Below are 27,114 nucleotides of genomic sequence, written 5' to 3' on the forward strand. Positions count from 1 at the left end.
TTCTTGTGTTCCTTTTAAGAAAAACTCTGTACAAGTATGTCCTTATGTTTGTCTAACGCTATAAATACTTACGATTTTTGCAGAAGCCAGGGACAAGCTGTTTCATAGCAGTGTAGAATGCCAATGAGTGGTGATCTGGGATTCCATACCATATCTTACTGGATCCTAAATATTTAATAATAAGTTATATTCTATACATTAATATAACCTAAAGGAGTAAGGTGAGTGTTTTAATTGTCAATAACGTGATAGTTAACATATAACAAGCAAATTACAATTTTTTCACTTCTGATCTTTATAAAGATGTACTATCTAACTAATTTTTCTTCATCTAAAGATAGAAATACAAAATCGGATTCATTCTTATATAAATTTGTAAAAACTTACAAGCGAAAAGAATAACTAACTTCATCCCATAACAAAATTGTTTTCTTGTTTAACATGGCGACTAAATGGCCTATCAAGTCTTCCGTCTAATGACTTCGAAAGAAGTAAAGAAAAGTATTTTCTAACACATTTTTGCTACAAAGAAGTTAATGGGTCAAATGTAAAAATCTTAATTTTTAGCTAAGCAGCCGAGAGGTGTAAATATAATTACTAGGTAATCATTTATTTCTGTCAAAACCTGTGAATGTGAGTGGGAGTGAGTAACATCATAATTAATACAATCCTATTTTCTTCACCAATGAACTAGGTAAAATCCCTCCCACCTTTTTTATACAAAGATATGCTATTAGCCACTGCGGGGCTTCCCCAAAACTTATTTTTAAGAATCATCCCTCAAAGTGCCTATCGAGCATAAAACCTCCCAAGCTTATTTTAAAATCAATTGGAAATAAAGGGGGGGGGGGGGGTTCCTTATGCGAGGGTGGGTTAAAAAAGATTGTTTACTGGTGAATTGGATATTTTGGTGTATAATTACTTATCATGTATGACAAGACAAGGAAGGATTTTTAGCAGGTAATAACTTTATATTTTGACAAAACATCTTTCCTTTTCCTTACAAAAAAAACAGAAATTAAAAATAAAGTAAAAGGTGTAGGTAAACAAAAAAGGAATTAAAAATCAGAAATAAATACAAATAATACCTACGTCTTTTTGATGATTATATTAATAATTATGGTTGGGCCGGATATCCGGCAATATAATCCTTAATATTGAAAGACAAAAATTCCTTATTTTCTAGATTAAAATGGCTGTAATTTTTATAAAAAAAAAGTATTTTTAAATGTTTATTTATATGAAAGTTTTATATTAGAAATCTCAAAACATGATTTTTGGAGGCGGCCGAACCCTATTAATGATGGTACTTACTTTAATGTTATATGCCTTAAAATTCAGCGTCAAGTTTTAATTTTAGCGTCTTTGATATGACACAGTGTGTGTCAAACTCGAACCTGGGAACTACTGTACATAGGATAAAACTTTACCTGTATGTAAGTATTCAATCCAAGGTAGGGCGTGTGGATCTCTATACCAGCATGAGGTGGTCAGTAGCATAGAAACATGGAGAGTTGGCACTGTCACTCCCATCACATTTCCCAGTGCCTAAACATTACATTTATATATTCCCTACGAAGTTCTGTACTCATAAAATAGGTTAGGAGCATAGAAACATGGAGAGTGGGCACTGTCACTTCCATCACATTTCCCAGTGCCTAAACATTACATTTATATATTCCCTACGAAGTTCTGTATTCATAAAAGAGGTAAGGAGCATAGGAACATGGAGGGTGGGAACTGTTACTCCCATCACATTTCCCAGTGCCTAAATTTTACATTTATATATTCCCTACGAAGTTCTGTACTCATAAAAAGAGGTTAGGAGCATAGAAACATGGAGGGTGGGCACTGTCACTTCCATCATATTTCCCAGAGCCTAAATATACATTTATATATTCCCTGCTAAGTTCTGTACTCATAAAAGAGGTTAGGAGCATAGAAACATAGGAGGTTGGGAACTGTCACTCCCATCACATTTCCCAGTGCCTTAATATCATATATTCATATATTCCCTGCGGAGTTCTGTACATATAAAATAGGTTAGGAGCATAGAAACATGGAGGGTGGGAACTGTTACTCCCATCACATTTCCCAGTGCCTGAACATTACATTTATATATTTCCTGCGAAGTTCTGTACTCATAAAAAGGGTCAGTAGCATAGAAACATAGGAGGTTGGCAATTAACTTTTCAAGATAAAATCAAATGTGCAAGTGCAACCTACCCTGAGAAAATAGTTTTATGATATTAATTCTAATTTTAAAAACATTACCCATTTCTATGGTTATACGTGTTTGTATCTACTTAGATCTTAGGATCTATCTCAAATCATTGATCAGAAGCACAGACAAACTATAATAATAGAGTAGCTACACTACACACCAAACCATACAATTTGTTATAAAATTCAGCGAAATTGTTGGATTAACTCTCAGTATAATTATTTGCAAGAATTCCTGGATGTTTTATCAAAGCTACAAAAAAATTCTATTGGTATTTGCAATAAATCGTATTTAAAAGCTATGAAGTAATGGATATTGGATATACGTGGATATATTGACACTTGCTAATATGGACATCATTTATTATTCAGTTCGTTCATCCAGTAGAAGAGGGGGGGAATGAGATAAAGGGAGGTGAATGGGTGGGGGGGGGGGGGGGGTTTATCGTTAATTTAGCCGGCTGGAAGAATCACTTTATGAGAGTACATGAAAAATGTTGCAACATCCAAATAATAATATATCAATTTATGGAGTCCGATAATATAGATAAATAAATATTTTGTAATAACACTTATTAAGCAGTCAATGAAATCTTTCTTATTTAAACAAAAACTTTTACTAAGGTAATTTTTATGAAAAAATTGAGATGCTGTTTGATGAAATTAAAGCTGGTAGGTACAATTTTGCAAGAACACTAAAATTTGCGCCAACAATTCAAAGAAGAGGAAAATTGTCTAAATTCACGGAAATGTTAAAAACAGTGAATCGAAAGGGAATTAATATAAATGAATGAGCGCGTTTTGGCAGTTGGCATCATAAACGTCCAAGAAATGGGGGGTGGGGAGGTAAAGCATTGTATAAACCTCTCCTATACAAATTTTATCGTAGATACCCCGCAATTTTTGGGAATTACATTACAATTCCCCCCCCCCCCCCCCCCAAGTAAAAAGGTTGGAAGTCCTTGGCTAGTAGTTAAAAAATAGCTTTTTAGAAATATCTTCCATTTAATTAAACAATATTTACTAGGTAATAGACTTTCCTTTTGGATTTCCTTCAATTTAATCCTATTATATAAAGGAGTACATAAAAGCTTAAGAATTCTATAACTACTGAAAAGTTTGAGTTTTCCTTTTAAGGAAACTTCACACAAATCCTGGAATAGTTTTAGGCTATTTTTCTGTCTTTAACCCCTTCGAATACAGTGCTCTTAGAAGCTAGGGCGCAGCCGACAGTTTATTATTAAAAGGTTTACATTTTTATACAACGTCATGATCCTTTTGAGTTTTATCCTTTCAATGATACAAATTCTTACAACATATCTTTTCCTCATTCAATAGAGATGAGAATCCACATACAGAATAATAAATATAGGAGATCTAGATAATTAATTCGTAAATTGGACCAATAAGAACACAGTGTAAAAACAATCAGGACATATAATTAGTGTACACATTTTGGTGTGAATGGGCAGTTTTTTTATTTTTATTTCATCAATATAATAATTCAGTTAACAGTTGAATTTAGTAGGATAGGGATAGTTTTTACGAAATTATGGAATGAATTATATGTGACTAAATATAAACAAAATTTAAAATCAATTTTTGAGTTTGGATTATTGGGTCTGACAGCACATCTAGGGTTAAAACTCTATTTACAGAATAATCACACTTTCTTTCATTTGGACAATGAGTGTACTCCTTGGGAATTAAAACTTTATTAAAGACAACATGACAAAATCTTGAAATAGTTCAACAAGGGTGTAAATTCTGCAAAACTGACCCTGCTAAAGGAGGTGGTAAAAAAATAAAAAAATGTGTTGTTGGGGAAAAAAATGAAAAAATTAAGAGAAATGAAAACATTTTCCCCCCCATTTTTCTCCCCTCCTTGGTGAACAAACTAAAATAATGTGTATAAAATAATGTGTATAAAATAATGTGTGTATAATATAAATAAAATAAAGAGTTCTGAATTTTTTTCCCATTTTCCCCCTTCCTTGCTGAAAAAAAAAACAGGAGGGGAAAAAAATTAAAATTTTGAAGCAGGGGAAAAAAATTTATCTTGTGCAGAATATGCACCCCTGTAGTTCAAGCCAAGAAAGATTGTGAAATTAAATGAAAAATGAAAGTATTACACAGGACATTTTAGAGACAATTGAGTTCCTTATGAAGGTCTATTTTTTTCTATTGGTGGAAACAATATGGCTTTTAAACTTTTTTTTCTGTGTTTTAAAATACATTAACATGCTGTAATTATCATTAACAAAGCAAATGATACATATCTAAGTAATATATTAGACTGGAAAAATTGGACAAAAGAATAAAGTTCGGGTTATTAGTACCTACTACGCTATCAAAAAATGAGATTTCTCCACATATAACATTGTTGTATTATTACAATCGATATATCATCACTTGGATGTTGCACCAGATTTTCATGTCCTTGTAGCTTTTAGCTCGCTAAAATAACGATAACCCCAATCTACCCCCTGTACCACATCCCTCATTTCCTACTGGACGAACGAGCTGACCAATAAATGAGTTCTATATTAGCAAGCTAAATTGACGACAAAGGGAATAGTAGTTTTCGCAAAATTCCGTAAAGTTGTAAGTAAGATCCCAGTCAAATGCGCTTATTAGGTCATACTGTTTATAAATATGCGTTTAATTATACTATGCGTTTGGTCAACATTAAGAACAGTTAGACTTAATAAGCGCGTTTGACTGGAAGATTGCTCACAATTTACGGAATTTTGCGAAAGCTACAATTACCTTATTCTCTGGCAATAAATCCACGTATATCCTATTATAATTACCTGAAGAACGGAGCGAGGATTCCTGGAGAGATTCTTCAAATTCCATGGATGTGAGGCGTACACTGAGTTGCGTATTGGAAATCCATACCCATCTATGAGGCCGGTATCAATACTTCCTTGGCATACCTGGAGATATGGAATTTTATCAAATTCTGTAAAGGATGCAGGTAAATCAATAGTATGATCCTTTTTATGAAAACTAGTATAGCGCCAGCGGCAACCCAATTTTATATCACAATTTTTTTTTTGAATGTTTAATTTTTTCTGGTGGCTATTTTTTTTTTAAATAGTAAACGAAACTTTCAGTGTCCTTTAAGACGCATCACTGTAAAGCAGGACCATATAGGTTCAGCGGTTAGTGAGATCTGTAGGTACAATGAGACACACAAACATTATGTTACTTGTGTGAAAGATATCCATATATAATCTAGCTATAATATTTATTTAATTTAAAATAAAGCAAAAAAATTGCAGAATCCACAATGAACTTCTTATAAAAGATTAAATCTTTTTTCTTAAAAATTTCCTCAATTATTCATAATTTGAAATTAAATTCTTTTGAATTCAATAAATTTGAATACCAAAGTAATGCTAACTGTATTTTAGAACTTAGAAAGAGAGCAGTAGTTTTCGCAGAATTCCGTAAAGGTGTGGTGAATAGTACGTCCGTAACGGTTAGCTCTTTCCGTTAATTTAAACAGGTTAGAATTGTCCTATCGCTTTCAAACTTTGCATGCTGAATCCTATAACAGTTCGGTACGACTTAGAAAGCGTAGCAACTCTATAATCATTACAATAAGTCGGAACGTCCATTTAAAACAAGCATATTCAATTACTTTTTTGACAATAAATTGTTGAACAAAAGGTCCCTAAAATTTTTATTTTAACAAATGAGAAAATGATTCAAAAACTTTGAGAACCAGTATAATCTTCAGTCCAATGTTCCAACCCTCCCTGGTTGATCCAAAATTGTAAAATTTGCGTAGTAGAATTGAATACTTTTCAAATATAAGGATTGAAAGAACTAATCAGAAAATTAATTTTCCACGAGAAAAAATTCTTTTCAATCCGTTTTAAACCGATAAGGCAAGGATAGGACTTCTGCAAAATATATCAATAGTCTATGAAACAGATCTATAGTATATGTTGATGTATATACAAACAACTACCTCCCTTAATTTTTCAAAGACCTCTTTCGTCTGCTTCTAAACTATTTTCTGTCACTTGGCTGTTTTAATATAAGCGACACCATTGGTTGATTTTCAATGACCCAATAGAAAGGTTGAACAAGGCGGTTGCGATGGGGAGATACAGTTATTTAACCCTTTCTCCCTCTAGGGTTTTTCTGTAATGTCGATGAATTTACCCAATAGATATATAAGGTCTAGATAAAGAATTCTTTACAAGAAAGCATGGAGGGAGGGAACAATGGACTGTAATTAATTCGTTTGTTATAAAGCATGAATTGTTGAGGGGGTAAATTTGTTTATAATAACTAGGAGTCAACATCAATTAATTGTCCATTGTCATTCTTTAAGATCCATAATTAATATACTGTTATAGAGTGAACTAGCGGCTAAGCCCCTAGAGGGTTCTACTGGCACCTGAGGTAGAAGAAATGGGGCGATTTATCTTGTTTTAGTTATAAACATTCACAGGACCTACAATGAGAAACTACCTTGTTAAGGAGAACCATATGGGTTCAGCGGTTAGCGAGATCCTTTGGTACAGACAGATATGACACACTCAGATCCTGTTGCTATATTGTATATATATCTATCTATCTATTATTTATACCTGGAGATGTACATCCCTCTCAGCGACTATTTTCCAGTACTCATCCTCCACCTCGTGGGGTAGGGGATTCTCAACATCCCTAAAAACAATCAAAATATTGTTTGTAAGTTGAACCTCTCATGTCTAGGTTCAAAAGTGTTTCATTTTTAATATATGATATAAGTTGCTCGAAGGGAATGGTGGAATTCGAAAAATAGCTTAAAACCAGCCCAAGTCTTAAATCTGACAAAAAAATAGCCTTTATATTTCAGGACCTATGTGAAGCTAAAAATTGGACGGATTCCGTATTTTAGATTCCGGATTTGGATTGCCAACCCTAATAAAAACATTAATAATATCTTACTGAATTAATTTGACTTCAAATGGGTTAGGATAAAATTTCAGGAAAGGCAGTCAAATTTAAATATATATTTAACCAACTGCCAGGAATTAATATTTTGAAGAGAAAAAAAATATTAAGCACATGGGTAAGAGGGAACTAACAACAATCCTAAATATACAGTAACTGTTTCAAATAAAGTTTACCTGAAAACAGTAGTTAGCAGGTTTCTGGAGAGCCTGTAGAAGGCCGCCAAACTGGTGGATTTTCCCTTCACCACACATTCTTCCTCAGATTCAGATTCGGATTCAGACTCCTAGAAACAAAATTTAGTAAGTGTCTATGACTGTCTGATAGACAGACAGCTTACACAGTCACGCCATTTTGTCCCTAATTCTTTCTGTCATGAAACTTAAGAACTTTTTACATCAAAATGTAAAGATTTTGTAATATTTTGTCGCATACTTCTATTTTATCCCCTCTACTTCTTCTTATAACACTAAATAACTATTCTTAAAATTACATTATCCGTATGTCTATCCATGTTTTTTTTATTTTATGATACTTATGTATGTTCTCATTCTTCAGTTTATTTTCTCCCCCAACAATATTTCTACTGACCTCCGATTCTTGTTTGTCCTCTTGTTCTTGTTGCCTAGATTTCTCCAACTTTTCTCTGGATCGCTCCGCCCACTCTTCCTCTACAAGGCGTAGTAGCTCCTCCCTCTCCACACTGGATAATGTGTCGTACGGTAACAACCACTGAAATAGGCAAAAGTTTGTTTATTTGTAGTTAGTAGGAGGGGGAAGTTGCTAAAATAGCTCCACTGGATAAGGGGTTGTAAGGTAACAACAACTGAAATAGGCAAAAGTTTGTTTATTTGTAGTTAGGGGGAGGGGGAAGTTGCTAAAGTAGCTCCACTGGATAATGTGTCGTAAGGTAACAACCACTGAAATAGGCAAACGTTTGTTTATTTGTAGTTAGGGAGGGTGGGGGGGGGGGGGGTAGATATACCACACTTTTCTGGGATCTTGCTGAGTCAAGTATCAACTGTTGGGAATATCATAGGATGACTCCATGCAAAATTTGAGCATGATCCGGCCAAAACCGGCCGTGAATTTTATGAAAAACCGTTTTTTTCCGGTTTTTAGGGGGTATCTGTAAATCGATTCAGCTGGAGCAAAACCGGTTAGAGGTACAAAAAATTTTACTTCACATGAAATTTAGCCAATGCAATTGCCTACAAAAATGTACTTCATCATCAACTTGATTGGACAACTTTTTCCCCTCCTAAATGTCCATTAAAACCTCGGAAACGACAAAAATCGCCAAAAATCACGCCTTCGGCGACAAATAACGGCTAAACGGTCAGCCGGAGGCGAATGAAACAGGGGAAAAACTGAAAAAAACGTGATTTTCAAAAGTATGCCCACTTCGCTGGTGTGGGGGGCACTAAACCCGTCACCCCAGGGTCACCAAATATAAAGTCTAGGCGGCCCACAATGCTGAATTTTCACCAAGTGAAAGTCTTGTGTCATTATCTCTTATGAGAAAAAAGTTATTAATTAATTAAAATTTCAAATTGTGATTTTTTAATGGATTTCTTTGATGAAATGACAGGCCGGTCGATTTTAAGGCCATTTTTTGCGGTTTTTGGGCCGTCACGCCCAAACGGTTTGAGATAATCTCACGGGACCTTTTGCCCAACCTAAGTCTGGTTATTTGTGAGGTCTAGGAAAAAAAAAACAGACTTATGCAAAAGATTTTAATTATAATCTTTACACAGAAAAATGGCACGAGTTGAGGGTTTGAGGGGGCAAAATGAGCCGACCAGCGATTTTTGACGGCACGCAGCGACGTCGTGCTTCATCCAATCCGGGATTTTTTTTTCTTAGACCTCACAAATAACCAGGCTTAGGTCGGGCAAAAGGTCCTGTGAGATTATCTCAAACCGTTTGGGCGTGACGGCCCAAAAACCGCAAAAAATGGCCTAAAAATTGACCAGCCTGTCATTTCATCAAAGAAATCCATCAAAAAATCACAATTTGAAATTTTAATTAATTAATAACTTTTTTCTCATAAAAGATAATGACACAAGACTTTCACTTGGTGAAAATTCAGCATTGTGGGCCGCCTAGACTTTATATTTGGTGACCCTGGGGTGACGGGTTCAGTGCCCCCCACACCAGCGAAGTGGGCATACTTTTGAAAATCACGTTTTTTCAGTTTTTCCCCTTAAAGGAGGGGAAGGAGTCGTTTTAGAGACTTCAAGCATCTCTTTGATGTTGAACAACTTTTTGAGGCAGACATTTCTTTATTTATGTTTCATTCGCCTCCGGCTGACCGTTTAGTCGTCATTTGCCGCCGAAGGCGTGATTTTTGGCGATTTTTGCCGTTTCCGAGGTTTTAATGGACATTTAGGAGGGGAAAGAGTTGTCCAATCAAGTTGATGATGAAGTACATTTTTGTAGGCAATTGCATTGGCTAAATTTTATGTGAAGTAAAATTTTTTGTACCTCTAACCGGTTTTGCTCCAGCTGAATCGATTTACAGATACCCCCTAAAAACCGGAAAAAAACGGTTTTTCATAAAATTCACGGCCGGTTTTGGCCGGATCCGGCTCAAATTTTGCATGGAGTCATCCTTTGATATTCCCAACAGTTGATACTTGACTCAGCAAGATCCCAGAAAAGTGTGGTATATCTAGGGGGGGGGGGGGAAGTTGCTAAAATAGCTCCACTGGATAAGGGGTCGTAAGGTAACAACCACTGAAATAGGCAAAAGTTTGTTTATTTGTAGTTAGGGGCACACTTATTAAATTTAACCAACCAAAGAATTTTTTATCCAATCTTAACCAGACAAATGCCATCTAGCTAAAAAAGATGTGTAGATTTCATTTCTGTCAACCAGAAAATCCGCAGAAATCGAATTCACGAGATCCAAAAAAGTTTCATCAAAAAAAACCTTACACCAAAAATAACAAACAATAATTATAACGACGACTTAGTTTCTTTTTCCTGTTTAATTCGAATATTGAAACTAATTTTCAGGCATGCATGTTTGTTGGTATAGTACTTTTTTTAGAAACCAAAATACAGACATATTTAAAACTACAAAATTGTATATTAGTTACTAGAAAGATTATATTTTTTTTCTTGCTTTAAAACAACTTTGTGTACATAAAAACCCGTAATGTGTTCATTATTGACACAAACATGCATGCTGTATAGTTTTAAAAAATTTAGTCAAATAAAATACCTGATTAGAATACAAAGCAAGAAATAAAGGTTATCAACTCCCTATGAGCTTTTTGTGTTAAATAGAATTATTAATAAAAATAAAAGAGTTTCAAAAAATAGTAAAATAACAAAATGTTAGGTGAATTGTTAATATTAAATCAATCAAAAAATATTTTACATTCTTATAATTAATTTTAATAAAACATATATATGCTCAAGAAAGGTTATTTATAATTATGAATTCTACCAGACTAAAATATAACAGGGGAAATAATTTATGAAGACGACACAAAATGATTTTAAAAATTACTTATTTTTATCTTTTTTTTTAATCTTTAACAATTTTAATGCTTTTATTATGTAAATATATGAAGTATTATTCAAACTTAAAGGATTTAATCTTTTTCTTTGTAATTTATATGTCTAAACAGTGTAAAAATGAAGTTCTTAATTACAAATTTTCAAATCATTAGATTTTATACAGTTTATTATAGAAATAAAGAATAATTTTAACAAAAAAAATTGCTACAAAAAGGCTTACTATATTATTAAACTGACTTAATTGTATAATTGCATTCATTTTGTTTATTTACCTTGAAAAATGAGTGTTTAAGTGCTGCATTGGTTAAAATCAAACCTAAAAGTGCTCTTTATTCAGTGACAGAGTGAAAAAAATATATACCTTGTTTTATAGTTTTTGATCTCTTTTTTTTATATATTTTTATCTGATATGTATATCAAAATTTAAAAGTATCTATTTCATTAGATATTCATACTTTGCTAAAACGTCTTGGTTACTTTTTGCACTATATTTGCTCTAAAAAGGATTCTTTATCTGACTTCTACATTTAAAATGAAAGATTTTATCCCAATTATTATGTTGACTGTAGAAAAAAAAATTATTTTGTTTATATGCAATTTTCTATAATAAAATGTGAGAAATGCCTTTTTTCACATGTAGGGCAAAAAAGTAACACTGAAAATATTTTTTATGTCTTAAGCATGTCCTAAACTCATAGATAATAAACTTTCATAAAAGATTTATTTCAGAATATGTCATTTAGGGCATAAAATTAATTTTGCAAATTAACATTGCAAATGTTTGCCAATAACTTTTAAAAATGATTTCTGCGGATTTTCTAATTTACATGGGTGTTTTCTACACATTTTCCCCTTTCTAAAAATACCTTCCACATAAAGATTGGTTTCCGGAAAGTATATACTTTCCAAAAATGATATGTTGGGGGAGGGGGAAGTAATTGCTAAAATAGCTCCACTGGAAAGTGTGTCGTACGGTAACAATCACTGAAATAGGCAAAAATTTATAATATTAGCGGTAATCACCTCCCCCATATTAACTCTGAGGAATAAAGCAAAATCCACTAAACAGTTATTATATGTCATTGTCAAGATATTTATAATAAAAAAAATCATACACAACGGCCAATTAGTATTGCAGAATTAGAACCTGTAGGCCTCTAGATTCTTAATTCTTTAAAATACGCAAAAATATCTGAAATGTAAATTACCCCCTAAATAAACCATAATCTACCCAAATGACCCCCCCCCCTTCCCCCCCCCCCCCCCAAAAAAAGTATCTATCTATCTATATCTTTTATCTATCCCTTGAGATCCACCCCTAGCTACACAGAGATACTACTGAGCTATCTTATTGTATAATTACCTTGACATAGATATCATCTAGTTTATTAGCACTGGCATGAGATCCACCCCTAGCCACACAGAGATACTACTAAGCTATCTTATTGTATAATTACCTTGACATAGATATCATCTAGTTTATTAGAACTTACATGAGATCCACCCCTAGCCACACAGAGATACTACTGAGCTATCTTATTGTATAATTACCTTGACATAGATATCATCTAGTTTATTAGAACTGACATGAGATCCACCCCTAGCCACACAGAGATACTACTGAGCTATCTTATTGTATAATTACCTTGACATATATATCATCTAGTTTATTAGCACTAGCATGAGATCCTCCCCTAGCCACTCGGATATACTCAGCTATCTTATTCCATTTCTTCTTTTGGATAACCTAAACAAAAGTTACAAAATTAAGGTTAATTCCTTATGTAAAGTAACAAGGATCCCACTGACCGCAGAACAAATATGGTTCTCCTTTACAGCGGAGTTTCTTAAAGGTCCAGAGCAGATCTAAAACTCCCTTAGGAGAGTGTACCTACACCATTCCAAGAGAAATCGTCAAAAAAAACCTAAATTATTTCTATTTAATTGTTTAAAATTAAAACTAAAATTGGAGGGTCGACCCTCCATTTTCCTCTAGTGTCTCTACAGAACTCTCGGGCCGTAGCCGATAGTTATAAAGTTAAGCAAAAGAGAGAATTCATTCATTACAGAGACTGCTGTTCAGCAAATTAATTCTATTTGAAATTGCCAAAAAATAAATATTTTGTTGCGAGTAAAACTTGGTTTTTGGTGTAACTGGAAGGGAAGTGGGTAAGAAATGGAGAAAAAAGGGCAGAGGGTTGAGGGGAAATTTGTTTGTCAGAATCACATTCCCTTTTCCCTGATTCATAATTTTAACCACACGTCTATTAAAAGATTAAATACAAAAGTACAAAAATGAAAATATTTTTTAAATCCCAAACTAATTCATTAATCTTATCTGAAGTTTCATAATTTAATTATTGATCAAGGACGAATAGGTTAGAAACACCAATTACGATAAAAAATTATCCCTTCTATTAATCAAAATTATTGATGGATAAGTTTGTACACTTCTTCTTTGTATCAACCAATCAAGATTAAATATAAGTCAAAGTTTAAAACCAACGAATAAGAATTTTTGGGTATAGTCCCTTTCGTAACATCGCACCTTATGGGGCGATTCTTCGTATTTTTCATAGTAACGTTTCTCCTATTTCTAGCCCCTGCGGGAGGCTCTAACGCTGCGGGGCCAATTACCTAACCCTGTGGGGTAATCACCTAACCCAATATAACCTAACCTAAAATAACATATAAAAAGCCTGATTTTAAAAATAAGACGATTTTTTTTATTGCAGTCTAATTTACAGTCCAATGTCCCCTCCCTTCCTGGAGTATAGAGGCGCAAACATAGGTCCCAAATATTGAGTTATCGCAGTGCTAGTTAGATTGACAGATAAAATTTGCTGGATCAGAGCAAAGCAAAATCTCCACGAATATTGGAGAAAAGGAATCTATAGAAAATTTTTTGTACTTTAGTCCTTTTTAAAAAAAAAGTAACAATATGTAGGTCTGTCTTTGGCGTGTAGCGAAGGATCTCAATAACCACAGGACCGATATGGTTCTCCTTTACAAAAAAGCTTCTCACAAGTCCAGGGAAGGTTCATTTGAGGGTCGACTTCCGCCCCCCCCCCCCTTTCCCCAAGTGCCCTTAGAGGCCTCTAGGGGCGAATCTGCTAGTAATAGTAAAAGTTAAAGCACTTATTGTATATTTATAAATCAGAAAATAAATCAAATCAACGACGATAATTTTAAAGTGCAATATTTTTAAAAATATTTCAGAAAAAAAAATCTACTTTATATTCCTGAAAATGTCTTAATCAATTTTAATTTAATCTTCTTTGATTAGGCTCCAAACAATTATAGGAAAAGGATATTTTAGATATCTCTGTTGCCAATTGAACATTTTTTGCAATGCAAAAAATGTTTTTAGTACCTAATCTGTTCAGCTACTTTATATATAATTAGCGGCTTCGCCCATAGCCACTAGGGGCTTTGCTCCAAAAGGTATTATTACATCTTCTATTTGTAAAATCGCAAATTCGTTAAAATTCGTAAAATCGCAAATTCATAAAAATTCCTAATATCGCGAATTCGTAAAAATTCGTAAAATTGCAATTTCGTAAAAATTTGTAAAAAAAATTAGGGGGGATTTTTTTTTTGGGGGGGGGGTGTCCCACCCTCCAAGAAAATAGCCTAAAACCACCACAGGACCAGTAGGCATATACCCTGAAAAATAGAATCCGATCGGTTCAGTGGTTACAGAGATCTTAAGGGACAGACGGACGGACAGACAGACATCATTCTACTTTGTATTATAGATTTCCACACGTTATCAAGTCCTTTAGCTAGGGGATGTGTTTTTTATAGAGATCTCGAGAGATTACATAGACAATGGACATTAAATTAATGTACATTCCCAATGACCACAAACAAAAAAACCCTATTGTTGATTAAAATTGTTTGTTAAAAGTTTTCAGGCCAATGTCGCCTCCCTTCCAATATCTATTACAAATAGATGTATTTTAAGTTTTTAGGATTATGCTAATCAATGTGCAACTACTCAAAAGCCCACTTAGTCCGACAGTTACATTTTGATTGCTTGTATTAATTAGCTTCTTTACACATAGATGTTGTCAGCCTTGTTTACTTTTAAAGTCACCCGCCTGACATGGCTGCTCTCCTTACCTCTGACAAACCGCCGAAGCTCTGTACGGCATGATAAAGAGCTGGCAGGTCCACCTCCAGGCCGCCAACCAGCGGATGCGCCCGCGTGTCCACGTTCTGCGTGTCCAGGTACTTCTTTATGGCGGCCGTCTCCTTCGCGTTCGGACCCCATCTACAATAATGAATATTACATTCAAACATAGTTTTTTTGTCCATTAAGATTTCGCCAACCTGCACTGCACTGATAAACATTTAGGGAAGCTTCACATACCTCTCAGGATGGTTTTAGGATATATTATTAGTAAATGTCTTAGGATGGTTTTTGACTTTTTTTTCCAGCCGTCTCCTTTTAAATACAGAGTTTTAGATACGGGGGAAAAATCAAAAGTTTTCTCTTGCTCAAATAAGTTTTATAGGACATAATATTCCTTCTTCAAGGTAAGAAATAGTTACTTATATAAGAATTTAATTAAAAACATCTAATTTTTCTTAGTACATAAACTACATTAATAGTACACTAATTAATTCTACGTATATCAATACAACGTCGTAATAGTTATTTCTTTCATCGTATTATAAACGGCTTTCCGCGGATATAGAATGTACAATAATAAGATTAAAACTAGTTTTTTTAACCCCGTGGTGCCGAAGGCACGGGCTAAAAAACTAGTTTTAATCTTATGATTGTACATTTCTATATTCGTAGAAAGCTGTATATAATACGATGATAGACATAGTTTTTTCGTATGGATGAGAACCGGTTCCTATCCACCGGATTCGAATGAATACGAGAAAAACTGTTAATGGTCCCATTGTTGTTGTACAACTTTCTTTTGGTTTTGCTTAATTGGTTTATTTAGGAAATTTTTATTTTATGCTCATTGTTCCAAGGTTATCTTAAATAACAGCCGAGAAATTCACGTTTCAGAAGAGCAGAAAGACGGGCATTTCACTGAAAATTGCCGAATAACCCCCCCTCCCCAATTACTTAAGGGGGGGGGGGGGGTAATGCAACCATCTCGTAATCAGTGAGTAAATGGCACTTAGAATTCGAATTTTGATCTGAAATTTTGCATGAGTAATCCTTGATAGGTCTATTTTCCCTTAATCTAACGGCTGAGTCGGCAGCAGTTAGCCGTTACTATTCCAACTTTTTGTTCGATTTAGGGAAAATAGACCTACCAAGGATTACTCATGCAAAATTTCAGATCAAAATTCGAATTCTATGTGCCATTGATTTACTCATTGAGATGGTTGCATTACCCCCCCCCCCCCCCCACTTAATTAAACAAGAGGAGTGTGATATGTATAATGATCTGGTGAATTATAAGATTCTCCCGTTTTTGTTTTATTGGTGCAATCAAAGGTTATTGAGGATTAATTAATATGTTCATAGAATCTTATTCAATATTACAGTCCTATTATGTAACATTGGTTTTATACACTCAGTAGTTTAATTATAAAAAAAATATCACATATTACGATTTTACTCAGGCTATTTTAACAATCAATTCTACAAATAATCACTAAAACCTTTAAAAGTAAGGTGGGGGGGGGGGGGGTATATCTAGTTTTTCCATGTAACTGAAAAGGGATGGGTAAGAAGGGGAGGAAAAGGGGAAGGGGATTGTAAGGAAATTTTCCTTTAGAATTGTTTGTTAGAATATCATTCCCTTTTCCCTGCATTTTACTATCCACGTAAATCTGTCTATAATACGATGCGATATAGAACTACTAAAGACTTCGCCCCTAGCATCTAGGGGCTCTGTACTTGTACTGGAACCACTACAGGACCTATGTGAAGCTTATCTAAAATTGATAACCCAATCGGTTCAGTAGTTATTGAGATCTTAAGCTGCAAGCCCAAAAAAAAACCTTACTACTTTATTAATGGGATTATCACGCTTTGCTACACTAAAACAAGTATACCAAACCTAGTTATTGAGATCTTAAGCTTCAATCCCCAAAAAAAACTTACTACTTAATATAATAGGATTATCACGCTTTGCTACACTAAAACTTGAATACCAAACCTACCTATTATGCATCCTATTGATATACTGATTGTAGGCAGTGAACCTCAGCTCGTCCTCTACGTTGCACTCCGGCTTGAAGCTCTTCGGCGGGATGATCTTGCACATGCCGAACGGTTCAGCATGGCGGCGTATCCGCTGGATGTAGCGCAGCGGATCTTTGAATTCAGCCTCAGTTGGTCGGAATACAGGGGCCTAAATGAAACAATATTATTAAGAACTCAATTAAAGATAGGACAATAGACAAAGTAAGCGTTTTTCCCCAAAGTTGAAACCCCTCCCCTTCATTTATAATGAATTGAAAATAACGGGTGGGAGTATTTTTTTCCTATGCCTAGCCCGTTGGGGGCCTATACCTTCTGTGCCCTAATCCTTTGGGTCTACCTATAACCACAGGTGATTTAAACAAACACAATCTTTTTTTACTGCATTACATTGTTCAATAATTCTAAGTATCCTTAATTCTATACTGTAAGAAAAGTTTTAAATCAATAGGACAATTCTATGATGGTAAAACAAACCTGCATCATCTGAGCATGTTGCCCAAGCCGTGGAAATTGTTTTTCCGTATGCACAGTTCCAATCAAACATTTCGGCCGCCGTTTTCGTGGCTCCCCGCCAACACTGCTGGCTTTTGACGCACTGGCCGCGACCACAGGTGGCGGCGAGTGCAGGGCGCGGCGGACAGATCCGGGATCACGCGCTTGACTTGTGCTTGGTATGGCATCGTCTGTTCGACGGATTCGACTGAGAAAAATGAAGAACTTGATGAAATTATTCTTTTTATGTTTAGCCGGATAACAAACGTTGGCCAGATATCCGGCCGGTTACCGGATATCCGGCTCTAAAAATAAGCCGGATATTCAGTCTCCAATATCTGGCTAAAAAAGTATCCGGCCCAATCCAATTTCAATAACATTTAGACCCCTTTTAACTTTTTATTTTGTTAAAATACCAAAAAACCTTGAAAATTAAATATTTTTGTGTACAAATAGTTTTGATTTATATAAGGTAATTATTGCACTTCATTTTTTTGTACTTACTACCAATTAGTTAGAAAAACAGGAATAATTATGTTACTAAATAGCGCAGCAATTGAACAATGTTCATAAATAGCGCAGAAATTTTAAGCTAACAATCTATAATACAAAGTAGAGCGATGACTGTCTGTTTGTTTGTCTGTAACGAAGGATCTCGCTAACTGCTGAACAGGGTAGCTTCTCATAGGTCCCGGGAAGGTTTATAACTATTTTGGGGGAGGATACCACCACCCTCCCAAGAGATATTCCCTTTAGAAAAAATTCCCCCACCCCAAAAAATTTGAATTATTTTTTAACTATAATTAAAAATAAGGAGGCACCCCCCGGCCCCCCCCCTCCCCCCCGAAAAAAAAATATTTATTTTTTCTTTAAAAATTTAAAATAATAAATTGGGTTATAAAATTCGACTCTCTCCTCCTAAAGTGCCCCTAAAGGCCTCTAAGGGCGTAGCCGCTAATATCTAATATTGTACTTAAAAAATAGAACAAAAAACTGTTAAACTCATCGAAAAACCAAAAATTTAAGGCGGAGGAAGAGGGAGCGAGAGAAAGAAAGAGATAAGGAAAGAGCGGGGGAGATATCAAATTGTGGAGTTAGGAGCAGGCGAAAGTAAATTATTGCAGTTTGTATTTTAACGAGTGACGTATGAACATACCCTTGTTATAGAGTACCTACGCTCCTTAGTTATTTAACTCTAATTAACCAGACATCTCTTTTCAATGAATTAAAAGAATAGAAAAAAATGAAAGAAAACTAAAAGTTGTACTTATTAGTATTCTGTGTTTTTACATAATAACAAAGTCAGGAAAAAGGTATAATAGCTAACAAGCTAAATAAATCCTAAATAATAATTGGGGGCCACGGCGTCTTAGAGTGAGTCCTTTATGCTTCTTAAGTGTCTGCTAAACATGTTGTCAGAAAAAAATAAATAAAATCCTACCTAGGTTTAATTTTATCTTGAATAGGGGAGATATGTTCATCTAGGGGGTAGACTGGTGATACTGGGCTAGCTACTGGCATACGGACTTTCCTAAAATAAATGTATAAATATAGGGTAGCTACGCAACTTATAACAGTTTCTTTCTGAACAAATCACATAAATTGCAGAACCATAGTCTTGGCATCCTAAAAGCCGATTCACTGATTGAGCTCGTTTGAGGCCAAAACATTCTGTTCACTTCATTTTTCAGGTCATAAGTCAGGTTTTTCCTGTGTATTCGCGTTATGTTTGATATATAGTTATATCAACTAAAAGAATTAAGTTTCACCATGGTTTTCTATGGATGAAACTTTGAAAATTGTAAGTATTATTGGATGAAATATCATTAAATGTTTTATTAATTTCAATGGTTCAAATAAAATAACACGCCAAAATATAAATAAAATGCTGTAAATTACGAAAGTATGCTAATAAAACTGTTTACAATATTATAAGTTACCATCCCTTTTTTTAATTAACATTTTTCATGGAAAAAGTTTACTTTTGTCTCACTACAGTTTGAGCTCAGCAAAACATTTGATGATATATAGTAAAAACATGCCTAACATTTCAAATTTTTTTTCCATATCAAACCATGATAAAACTTATTTTTAAAAAAAATAGGTTAACAATATTAAGCATAAGAAATTAAGAATCTCTGCTGGAAGGTGCTTAGAATCACTTGCTCTCGTTCGTGCATACTCCTCTTTTTACTCAAAAACTATCTGACAATCACATTTTATCAAAAGATTGGAGCTAGCAAGAATTTTAAGGGAGAACAAAATGAACGATTATTTGATGAACACCCCCTAATATAATGAACAAAATTACCCACTTATCAATGTCCCCTCCCTTCCCCGAGCTTAACAAACCTGGGGGTAGATGTTGTGTGGGCATACGAAGCAGAGGGGGAGTCTTTACCCCCTCCCTCGCAGATCTTAACCTTGGACTCAATAGTCTTGCTGCCCAGGATCTTTGCATTGATCGGCTTCTTGTCCGGGTTTGTCACCAACTTTGCAGTCATGATCACCTGAAATATTCGTTAATAATACATTGCAAAATGAAACTTTAAAAAATCCATCAGTGAATAAGAAAGATAATTACTTTTATATTTTTGTGCAAAATGACCACCTGTTAGTATCTTAAAAATGACCTAGTGATAATAGTAGCTGCACTACTATTATTGGTCCGTACTTCTGTCAATCCGTCGAAGATAGTTGCACACTTTTAATTAACCATACCTTTTGGTTGGGCCCGCTAGGACCGTCGGTGCCCAGTTTGACCGCCACGCCGAATGACTGTCCCTCCGTTTCCAACGGGATAAAGTAGGTGGTCTCGTTGTCGCTAGAACTACCGTCTTCCGTTGTGTCCGAAGATTTTTTGTCGTCCCTAAAATATATTCAGATAAAATTCAGGTAAGTCACAGCGAAACGTTAGAATATTAGAGTAAAACACTAGAGGTAGTAAGGTTTAAATAACATTATCTCCATATCGCATCAACCTTGTGCATGCAATCTTTCTATTAGGTCATTGAAAATCAACCAATGGTGTCGCTTATATATTAAAACACCAAGTACCAGAAAATAATTTAGAAGCAGACGAAAAGGGTCGGTGAAATAGGAAGGGAGGTAGTTGTCTGTATATATATCTATACTATAGATCTGTTGTTAGAATAAAAGGTTTTATAATTCAAAGCACAATTCTAACATGACTAAATTAAAGCCTCGCTTTCATAAATAGCACAATAAATCTTAAATAGGCAAACGGAATAGTTATTTCTCGTATCGTATTATAAACGGCTTTTCGCGGATATAAAATGTACAATTGATTAAAACTAGTTTTTTTCAGCCCCGAGGTGCCGAAGGCACTGGCTAAAAAACCTGGTTTTACTCTTATGATTGTACATTTTTATATTCGTAGAAAGCTGGATATAATTAGGTGCTAGACATATTTAATTTTTTCGTATGGATGAGAACCGGTTCCTATCCACCGGATTCGAATGAATATGAGGAAATGAATTAAAGAGCAGATGTTCAATGGTGATCATAATTAAAATGGGATGGAAAAGAAATATAGAGAACGATAAGAATGATAGAATCAGCAATCTTTCTTAACTAGCAGCCGAGAAAATCACATATTCCTCATATCATTTAAGACGAACAGACAAAGTAAATTATACCTAGCATAGCTTCGCTACTAAAAAATAGATAAATGTTGTACGTCGATTAATTTACCTGTTGCTAGCATAATCAGCGCCGCCAACCGAAATGCTGGACGACCGTGACCCCGAACTGCGCTGCGTTACGCCGCTGGCGCTTCGCTCGAGCACGCTGCCACTCACACTTGCGTCCGCCGCCAAGTTGAAGCTTGCGGTGATGCGCGAGGTTTCGCCGCGCGAAAATAAAGATTTAGAGGTGGAGCTTGTGTCCTGATTGTGTGAGGAAGAGTGCCCACTTGTAGGATAGTGACCTAAATACAAATATTTTGGTATGGTCCCTTTCATTGCAATGCCTCTTAAGGGGCGTTTCTTCGTATTTTCACAACAGCTTTTTATCTATTTCTAGACCCTGCGGGGCCAATTGCCTAACCTTGCGGGGCAATCACCTACCTAACTTAACTAATCTTAACCTAAAATAACCTATCAAAAGGTACTGTAAAAATACGACGAAACCCCCCTTAAGAGGCGTTGCCACGAAAAGGACCGTAATCAAAGCTATCAACGCCGCTATTACTTAATTTAGTATAGAACTAGGGGCTCTCAATTTGAATGAAAAAGGGAAGGGGGCATAAAAATAGCCTATAACTAATCATCTTTTATAAAGACTTATATTTGAAAAAAAATAGACTAGAACCATCCTGGGTACTACGGATAAAAGGGAGAATTAATGAGTTTTGTGTTAGGGAGATCTTAATGTACTAACGTACTTTATAAGGATACAATTACACAAGCACTCTAGTAACATTTTCTGCTGGAAAGAGGGATGAAGAAGGTCAGCGAGAGAACAGGATCTAAAAACTACCAACCTGAGGTGCTGGGATCCGAGATGAACCCAGACAAACTGGCCTTGGATCTCTTCAACATTTGTCCGCCAGTCGTTGTTGGCGTGTGTGTGGCGGGCGGTGTCGGCTTCAGCGGTGACGCAGACTTGCGGAAATGCGGCACCTGCGGTGTTACTACGTCAGGCGAGTCAAAATCAAATGCGTACGGAGATGATTTATCGTCATCCACATTGAATTGCGTGATTGGTTTGTGCGTAATCGAAGTGGTCTTTGATTTGCCGAACTTTTCGGTTCGCTTTTTGGTGGCTGAGTTGGGCAGGCTGCTGCCGCCGCCGCTGCTAACGGCGGAGTTTGCAGCTCTCTGGCTTTGGTCAGTTTTGTTCTTGTCATGCGTCTGATATTCTGGATCAACCTAGAATATAAAATAGCATAAAAAAATAGCAAGCTTTAAAATAATACAAAATCTAACCATAACGTTAAGACATGACAAGTTTATAATCTTTAGGCAAAAAAACTGAATTATTAGAAGATTTTTAAAAGTAAAGTTGGAAGATGTTTACTATAAAATACCCTTTCCAAAATATTACCTTCCGTTTAGGAACATTGGATGAATTTGTAGCATCTTTTGTTGAATCAGACGCGTGTTGCTTCCTATAAAGTATAATTTAAAAAAATAATGATTGATCAATAAAATAGAGGATTTGAAAAAAATCTATGTCAAATGTTTATGTATTTTTAGGATATGTATATAAAAAAACCAGGATTGTCATAGTGAAAACTCTTAATCAATATACCTGTTAGGAGTTGCACCCTGTTGTGTGGTGGGTGTTGCAGGTGTTCTATGACCACCTGCTGCACCCGTAGATGAATGACTGGATGAATGTTGCACCGTGGAGGTTCGTGGGGAACACTGGTTTGTTGTGGTTGTTGTTGTCGTCGTGGTGTTGGCGGTTGTTCCAGTTGCGACCTACAAGAAACACATAAGGTATAAGGGCGATTTCCCTCAAATTCCTCCTATTTTTTAAGAAATTCAAAAGTAAGAGTTGTCAGGTAATTTTTTTTCGTTTTTAGGTTATGGAGGGCCCCTCAGGGATAGATCAGCCCCCGCCTGGTTAGAAAACCAAGAGGGGGGAATAAGCACAGAATAAAAGACTAAACTAAAAGAATGATTATATGATATTTTTTTAATAAATGAATGTTCAGTGCTCAAGAGGCACTTTGAGAGAAAGTACAGGAATATTTCAATGAAAGGAAACGTTACGACAGCAATTTCTGCAATATTCAAGAAAATTCTGTGCTTCTTGAAATTTTTAAGCTGTAGAAATACAGATGTTTTACAGATTTCTGGGAATTGTTTAGGAGGAAGTTATGATCCTGTACCTGCATGTATAGGTAAATACTAGAATTCATATTGTTTTCTATACAGTAATAATAAAATTGTGGACAATCTAGAGAAAGGTTTACCTGACTATGAGTATTAGCAGATTTTAAAGCTTCTTTGTTTCTGCGTGGTGGTTTAACACCGCCACTATGGGTTGATGCTACTGACATCTAGGGGACACAACAGAACTTAATTTATGCAAAAAAGAGACATCCTGTTATAAAACTATTAAGGTTTATGTTTCGTCAGTTAAAATCTCGCAGATCACTTAACCAATTGACTTTTCAATTAAAAGTAGATTCAAAGTGTTTTAGGCTTTTCTAATTTCAAATTTAATCTTATGGATGGTTCTATGCTATTTTGCTGCCATCAACATCAAATATTTATTTGCGCTATTAATAAGAATTGATTTTAATAAGTTTGTGTTCCTGTGTGTTGGCAACTGTCATTTGTGTAGTGGCCTCTGTGTGTGACAAGTACGGTGTACTCGAAACAGCGGCGGGAGGAGCAGACACAACTGTGGTTGGCTGAGAATACTGGGTACTAGCCTCATGGGGGTAACTGTAATGTACACCTAAATTAAAAATATTAATATTAAGACTTTATACTAAAGTATCTAGATTAAGTGAGGGCTAATTTTTACAGGTTTGGGCATTTCTAAAAGGGATAGTTATGAAGTGCATTTAACGAGTTTGATTGCACAGATAAGTTACAAAAATACCATCTAATCTTGTATTTCAATAAATAGCAATCAATTAGGCACCACTAATATAGCTATTTTTGTGCAAACATGACATCCATGAGCGTTGGATATATCCCAAAAATATGATGTTAAAGTCTTGATATTTTTTAAACACCGTGGTAGAAAACTGAAATTTTTTTCAAATACATGTCCTATATTCAAGTTTAAATGCACTTCGTGCAACTACCCCTTTAAATTCCACTTCTTGTAGTGCTAATGATTTGTCAGGTGCGTGATGTTAATAATATTTACCTGCATAAGCGTGTGTATAAGGAGGGTACTCATGATAGGTACCACCAGGATACGGTGCCTGTTGCACACCTGTTTCTGTACCTGAATATATTTTTAATTGGTAAAAATTGTAAGTATTAAATCATAGCAAGAAAGATTGGGAAATTTTGCCTTTAATTTCATTAGGTAGGTATTAAAAAATTATTTGGTAATATTTACCAAAAAAATGCTATATTTCTTAACATGTGCTTTTCAGCTTTAAAATTGCGAATCAGAAAGTATGAAGTAAAAAGTTTTGCGTCATTTTACCTGGCTGAATAGCGCCAACTGGAGACACAAACTGGTTTTGGGAGGTGTGTGTGTGGTGCGGTGAATTCATAACACCTCCATGATGATGCGGCGAGGGCATTGTATAATGCGGTGAGTGCATTGTGTTATGCGGGGAGGGCATAGTGTGATGCGGGGAGACCATTTGGTGGTGCGGTGAAGCCATGGTAACTGCTTGGTGGTGCGGCGATATCATTTGCGGATGGTGTGGGGATGTAAAATGCTGCGGGGAGGCCATCTGGTGGTGCGGCGAGGCTATCTGCAGCTGCTGCGGAGACACCATTTGGTGGTGCGGCGAGGCCATGTGGTGCGGGGATGCCTGAACATTGCCAGGATGATGGGGTGATTGCATGACTGGCGATCCTGTGTACACCTGTTGTTGTTGCTGCGCTTGTGCCGAGTTGTCATATGGATTTGTCTGGTACGCCACAGCCTGTTGCGGTTGATATGGATCAACATGAAGTGGGGCATGGTACACAGGTTGTGGCAGATTTTGTGGTTGGTAATTTTGAATAGGCTGTTGCTGTTGGCTGTAGCCATAATTTTGACTTGCAGTGCTGCGGACAGTGCTTGTGCTGGACTTGGTCGGGCTGTCAGATCGGCCGCTAGCCGCTGCGGCTGTGGTAATTGGTGGCTGGGTTGTAAAACTAGTGGAGCTGGTTGTTGTGGCTGGCGGCATAGAGGCCGCTGGGGGTGGCGAGTTTGAGTCATCAACACAAATTTCTAAAGGTTGGTGAACGTGAGATGAGGTTGAGCCCATTGCCTTGGTTGACTGTTTCTTGGAACCATGGGTGGGTGGAGTCAGCAATGGAGGAACAGAATCAGATTTGGGAATCTAAAATAATTTAATATAAAGTTCAGTTTCTACTTAAGTAACCTACCTATCATTTAAATTAAATAATTTGTTAAAACTTATATGCAAAAAAAATTAGTGTGTGATTAAAATTATTTAAAGGGTTCTCTTAAATAAATCAAGACTTTAAAACTCACACTTTATATAAAGCTAATAAAAATTGATTCCTTGATTTCTAGGTATAATTAAAATAAATATTAAGTTTAAATATTTCTTAAAAATCAACAAAGCATTAACGGTAAAAATAATAAGTTAAAAAAATAGGCACATTTTTAGAAAAAAAGTGTAAAAAATATTTTAAATGTCTACCTTTGACTTTTTACTATGCTGACTTCTTGCCGAGTTGGGCTTTGATATTTGTGGTGACAGTACGGGGGGTCCTGGTGATATGAGAGTGGAAGATGTGGACTGTACTGTGGATACAGCTGGACTAATAGCGGGCACACTTACTACACCTCCTACAAATATGAACATGTAAAGAAAATCTGCCATTTTCCCTCACATCCCATATGGACCATGGTCCATAAGCGAACTTTTTGAGAGAAAAAAAACGTATTTGTGATGTTTATTTTAGGTAAGGTTGGCATTTGTAATCATTGACCGATTAATGTTTAAGAAGACACCTAAATAATGAATTAAAGAGTAGCTGTAAGGGATCTTGGACAAAATAGCTTCGGACAAAGTAGCTTTAGGACAAAGTAGCTTCAGGACAAAGTAGCTTCAGTCCGAAGCTACTTTGTCCAAGATCCTCTGTAAGGGATAAGACAATGAACGATTGATTAATATATATCCCCAATAGGTATTAAGGTTATAAAATAACCCTTTATTTTAGATTATACTAGGTAAGAGTTTGGAACCAACCAATCAAATTCAGAAGTTTAAAACCAACAAAAGAGATAGCGTAGTTTTAAAACTTTGAGAACCAGTGTTAGTTTACAATTTAATGTCCCCTCCCTCCCTTAGCTGTGCCATAAAAAAAAGTCTACCTGCTAAGGCAGATCCTGCTGTGGTTGATGGCTGTACAGGCATTGCATTATACTGGATTGTGGTACCTTTAATATTAATAGATTGTTAGTTTTCAGATGCAAGCTTTTCTAAAGTAGGTTGTAAATTTTGGTTTTACATTTTAAGAATTTAAAAAAAAACTGGATAGGTAGGTTCTTGATTAATAATAGAAATAAAAAAAACAAATTGTTTAAATTTTTTCCTATGATCTGAGTTTTAAATAATTATTATTGGCACAGTGTAGGTTCTTTTGTTCTTTGTACAATGTATTTGTATATACTCATGAATTAAGTCTACACATTAAGAGATATAAGTTTTCCGGAATTGTAATGTAGGGAGTAGATTTGAAATCTGCATCAAATTTTAAGGAATTTTTATAAAATTCGTTTTTTGTATAATTCTTTATCTAAAAGCGGAAATACAAATTAAGTTAATTAATTTTGGCATCTGTGATTGGTGGATTTAAAAAATCTGCGCTCTGATTGGATGTCGTACATCATTCAACCAATTAGAGCGCAGGTAGTTTAAAATCCACCTATCCTATTGGTCAAAATTAATTAACTTAAAATGTATTTTCGCTTTTAGATAAAGAATTTTACAAAAAACGAATTTTATAAAAAATCCTTAAAATTTGATGCAGATTTCAAATCTACTCCCTACATTAAAATTCCGGAAAACTTATATCTCTTACTACACATTTATTCTC

At 35.2% G+C, this 27,114-nt stretch overlaps 1 protein-coding gene across 1 annotated transcript in view; it reads right to left on the bottom strand.

The window, feature by feature from the left end:
* Jarid2 (Jumonji, AT rich interactive domain 2) overlaps positions 1–27,114 on the bottom strand; it is a 69,954-nt gene that overhangs the window by 34,129 nt on the left and 8,711 nt on the right. Inside the window, exons 13-35 of the mRNA XM_080165182.1 lie at positions 26,390–26,455; positions 25,713–25,861; positions 24,533–25,385; positions 24,245–24,325; positions 23,679–23,824; positions 23,334–23,420; positions 22,664–22,836; positions 22,457–22,520; positions 21,894–22,281; positions 21,104–21,338; positions 20,111–20,258; positions 19,742–19,899; positions 18,831–18,920; positions 17,372–17,597; positions 16,855–17,045; positions 14,839–14,989; positions 12,359–12,460; positions 7,774–7,914; positions 7,359–7,468; positions 6,834–6,912; positions 5,037–5,162; positions 1,431–1,548; positions 73–165 (exon numbers count right to left, since the gene is read on the bottom strand). Coding sequence (XP_080021308.1) covers positions 73–165; positions 1,431–1,548; positions 5,037–5,162; positions 6,834–6,912; positions 7,359–7,468; positions 7,774–7,914; positions 12,359–12,460; positions 14,839–14,989; positions 16,855–17,045; positions 17,372–17,597; positions 18,831–18,920; positions 19,742–19,899; positions 20,111–20,258; positions 21,104–21,338; positions 21,894–22,281; positions 22,457–22,520; positions 22,664–22,836; positions 23,334–23,420; positions 23,679–23,824; positions 24,245–24,325; positions 24,533–25,385; positions 25,713–25,861; positions 26,390–26,455 — 3,975 coding nt within the window. The remainder of the gene's footprint in view (positions 1–72; positions 166–1,430; positions 1,549–5,036; positions 5,163–6,833; positions 6,913–7,358; positions 7,469–7,773; positions 7,915–12,358; positions 12,461–14,838; positions 14,990–16,854; positions 17,046–17,371; positions 17,598–18,830; positions 18,921–19,741; positions 19,900–20,110; positions 20,259–21,103; positions 21,339–21,893; positions 22,282–22,456; positions 22,521–22,663; positions 22,837–23,333; positions 23,421–23,678; positions 23,825–24,244; positions 24,326–24,532; positions 25,386–25,712; positions 25,862–26,389; positions 26,456–27,114) is intronic.

The sequence above is a fragment of the Acartia tonsa genome, chromosome 6, assembly GCF_053477335.1.
Source record: "Acartia tonsa isolate MP-2025a chromosome 6, ASM5347733v1, whole genome shotgun sequence".
In the NCBI taxonomy this organism is placed as follows: domain Eukaryota; kingdom Metazoa; phylum Arthropoda; class Copepoda; order Calanoida; family Acartiidae; genus Acartia; species Acartia tonsa.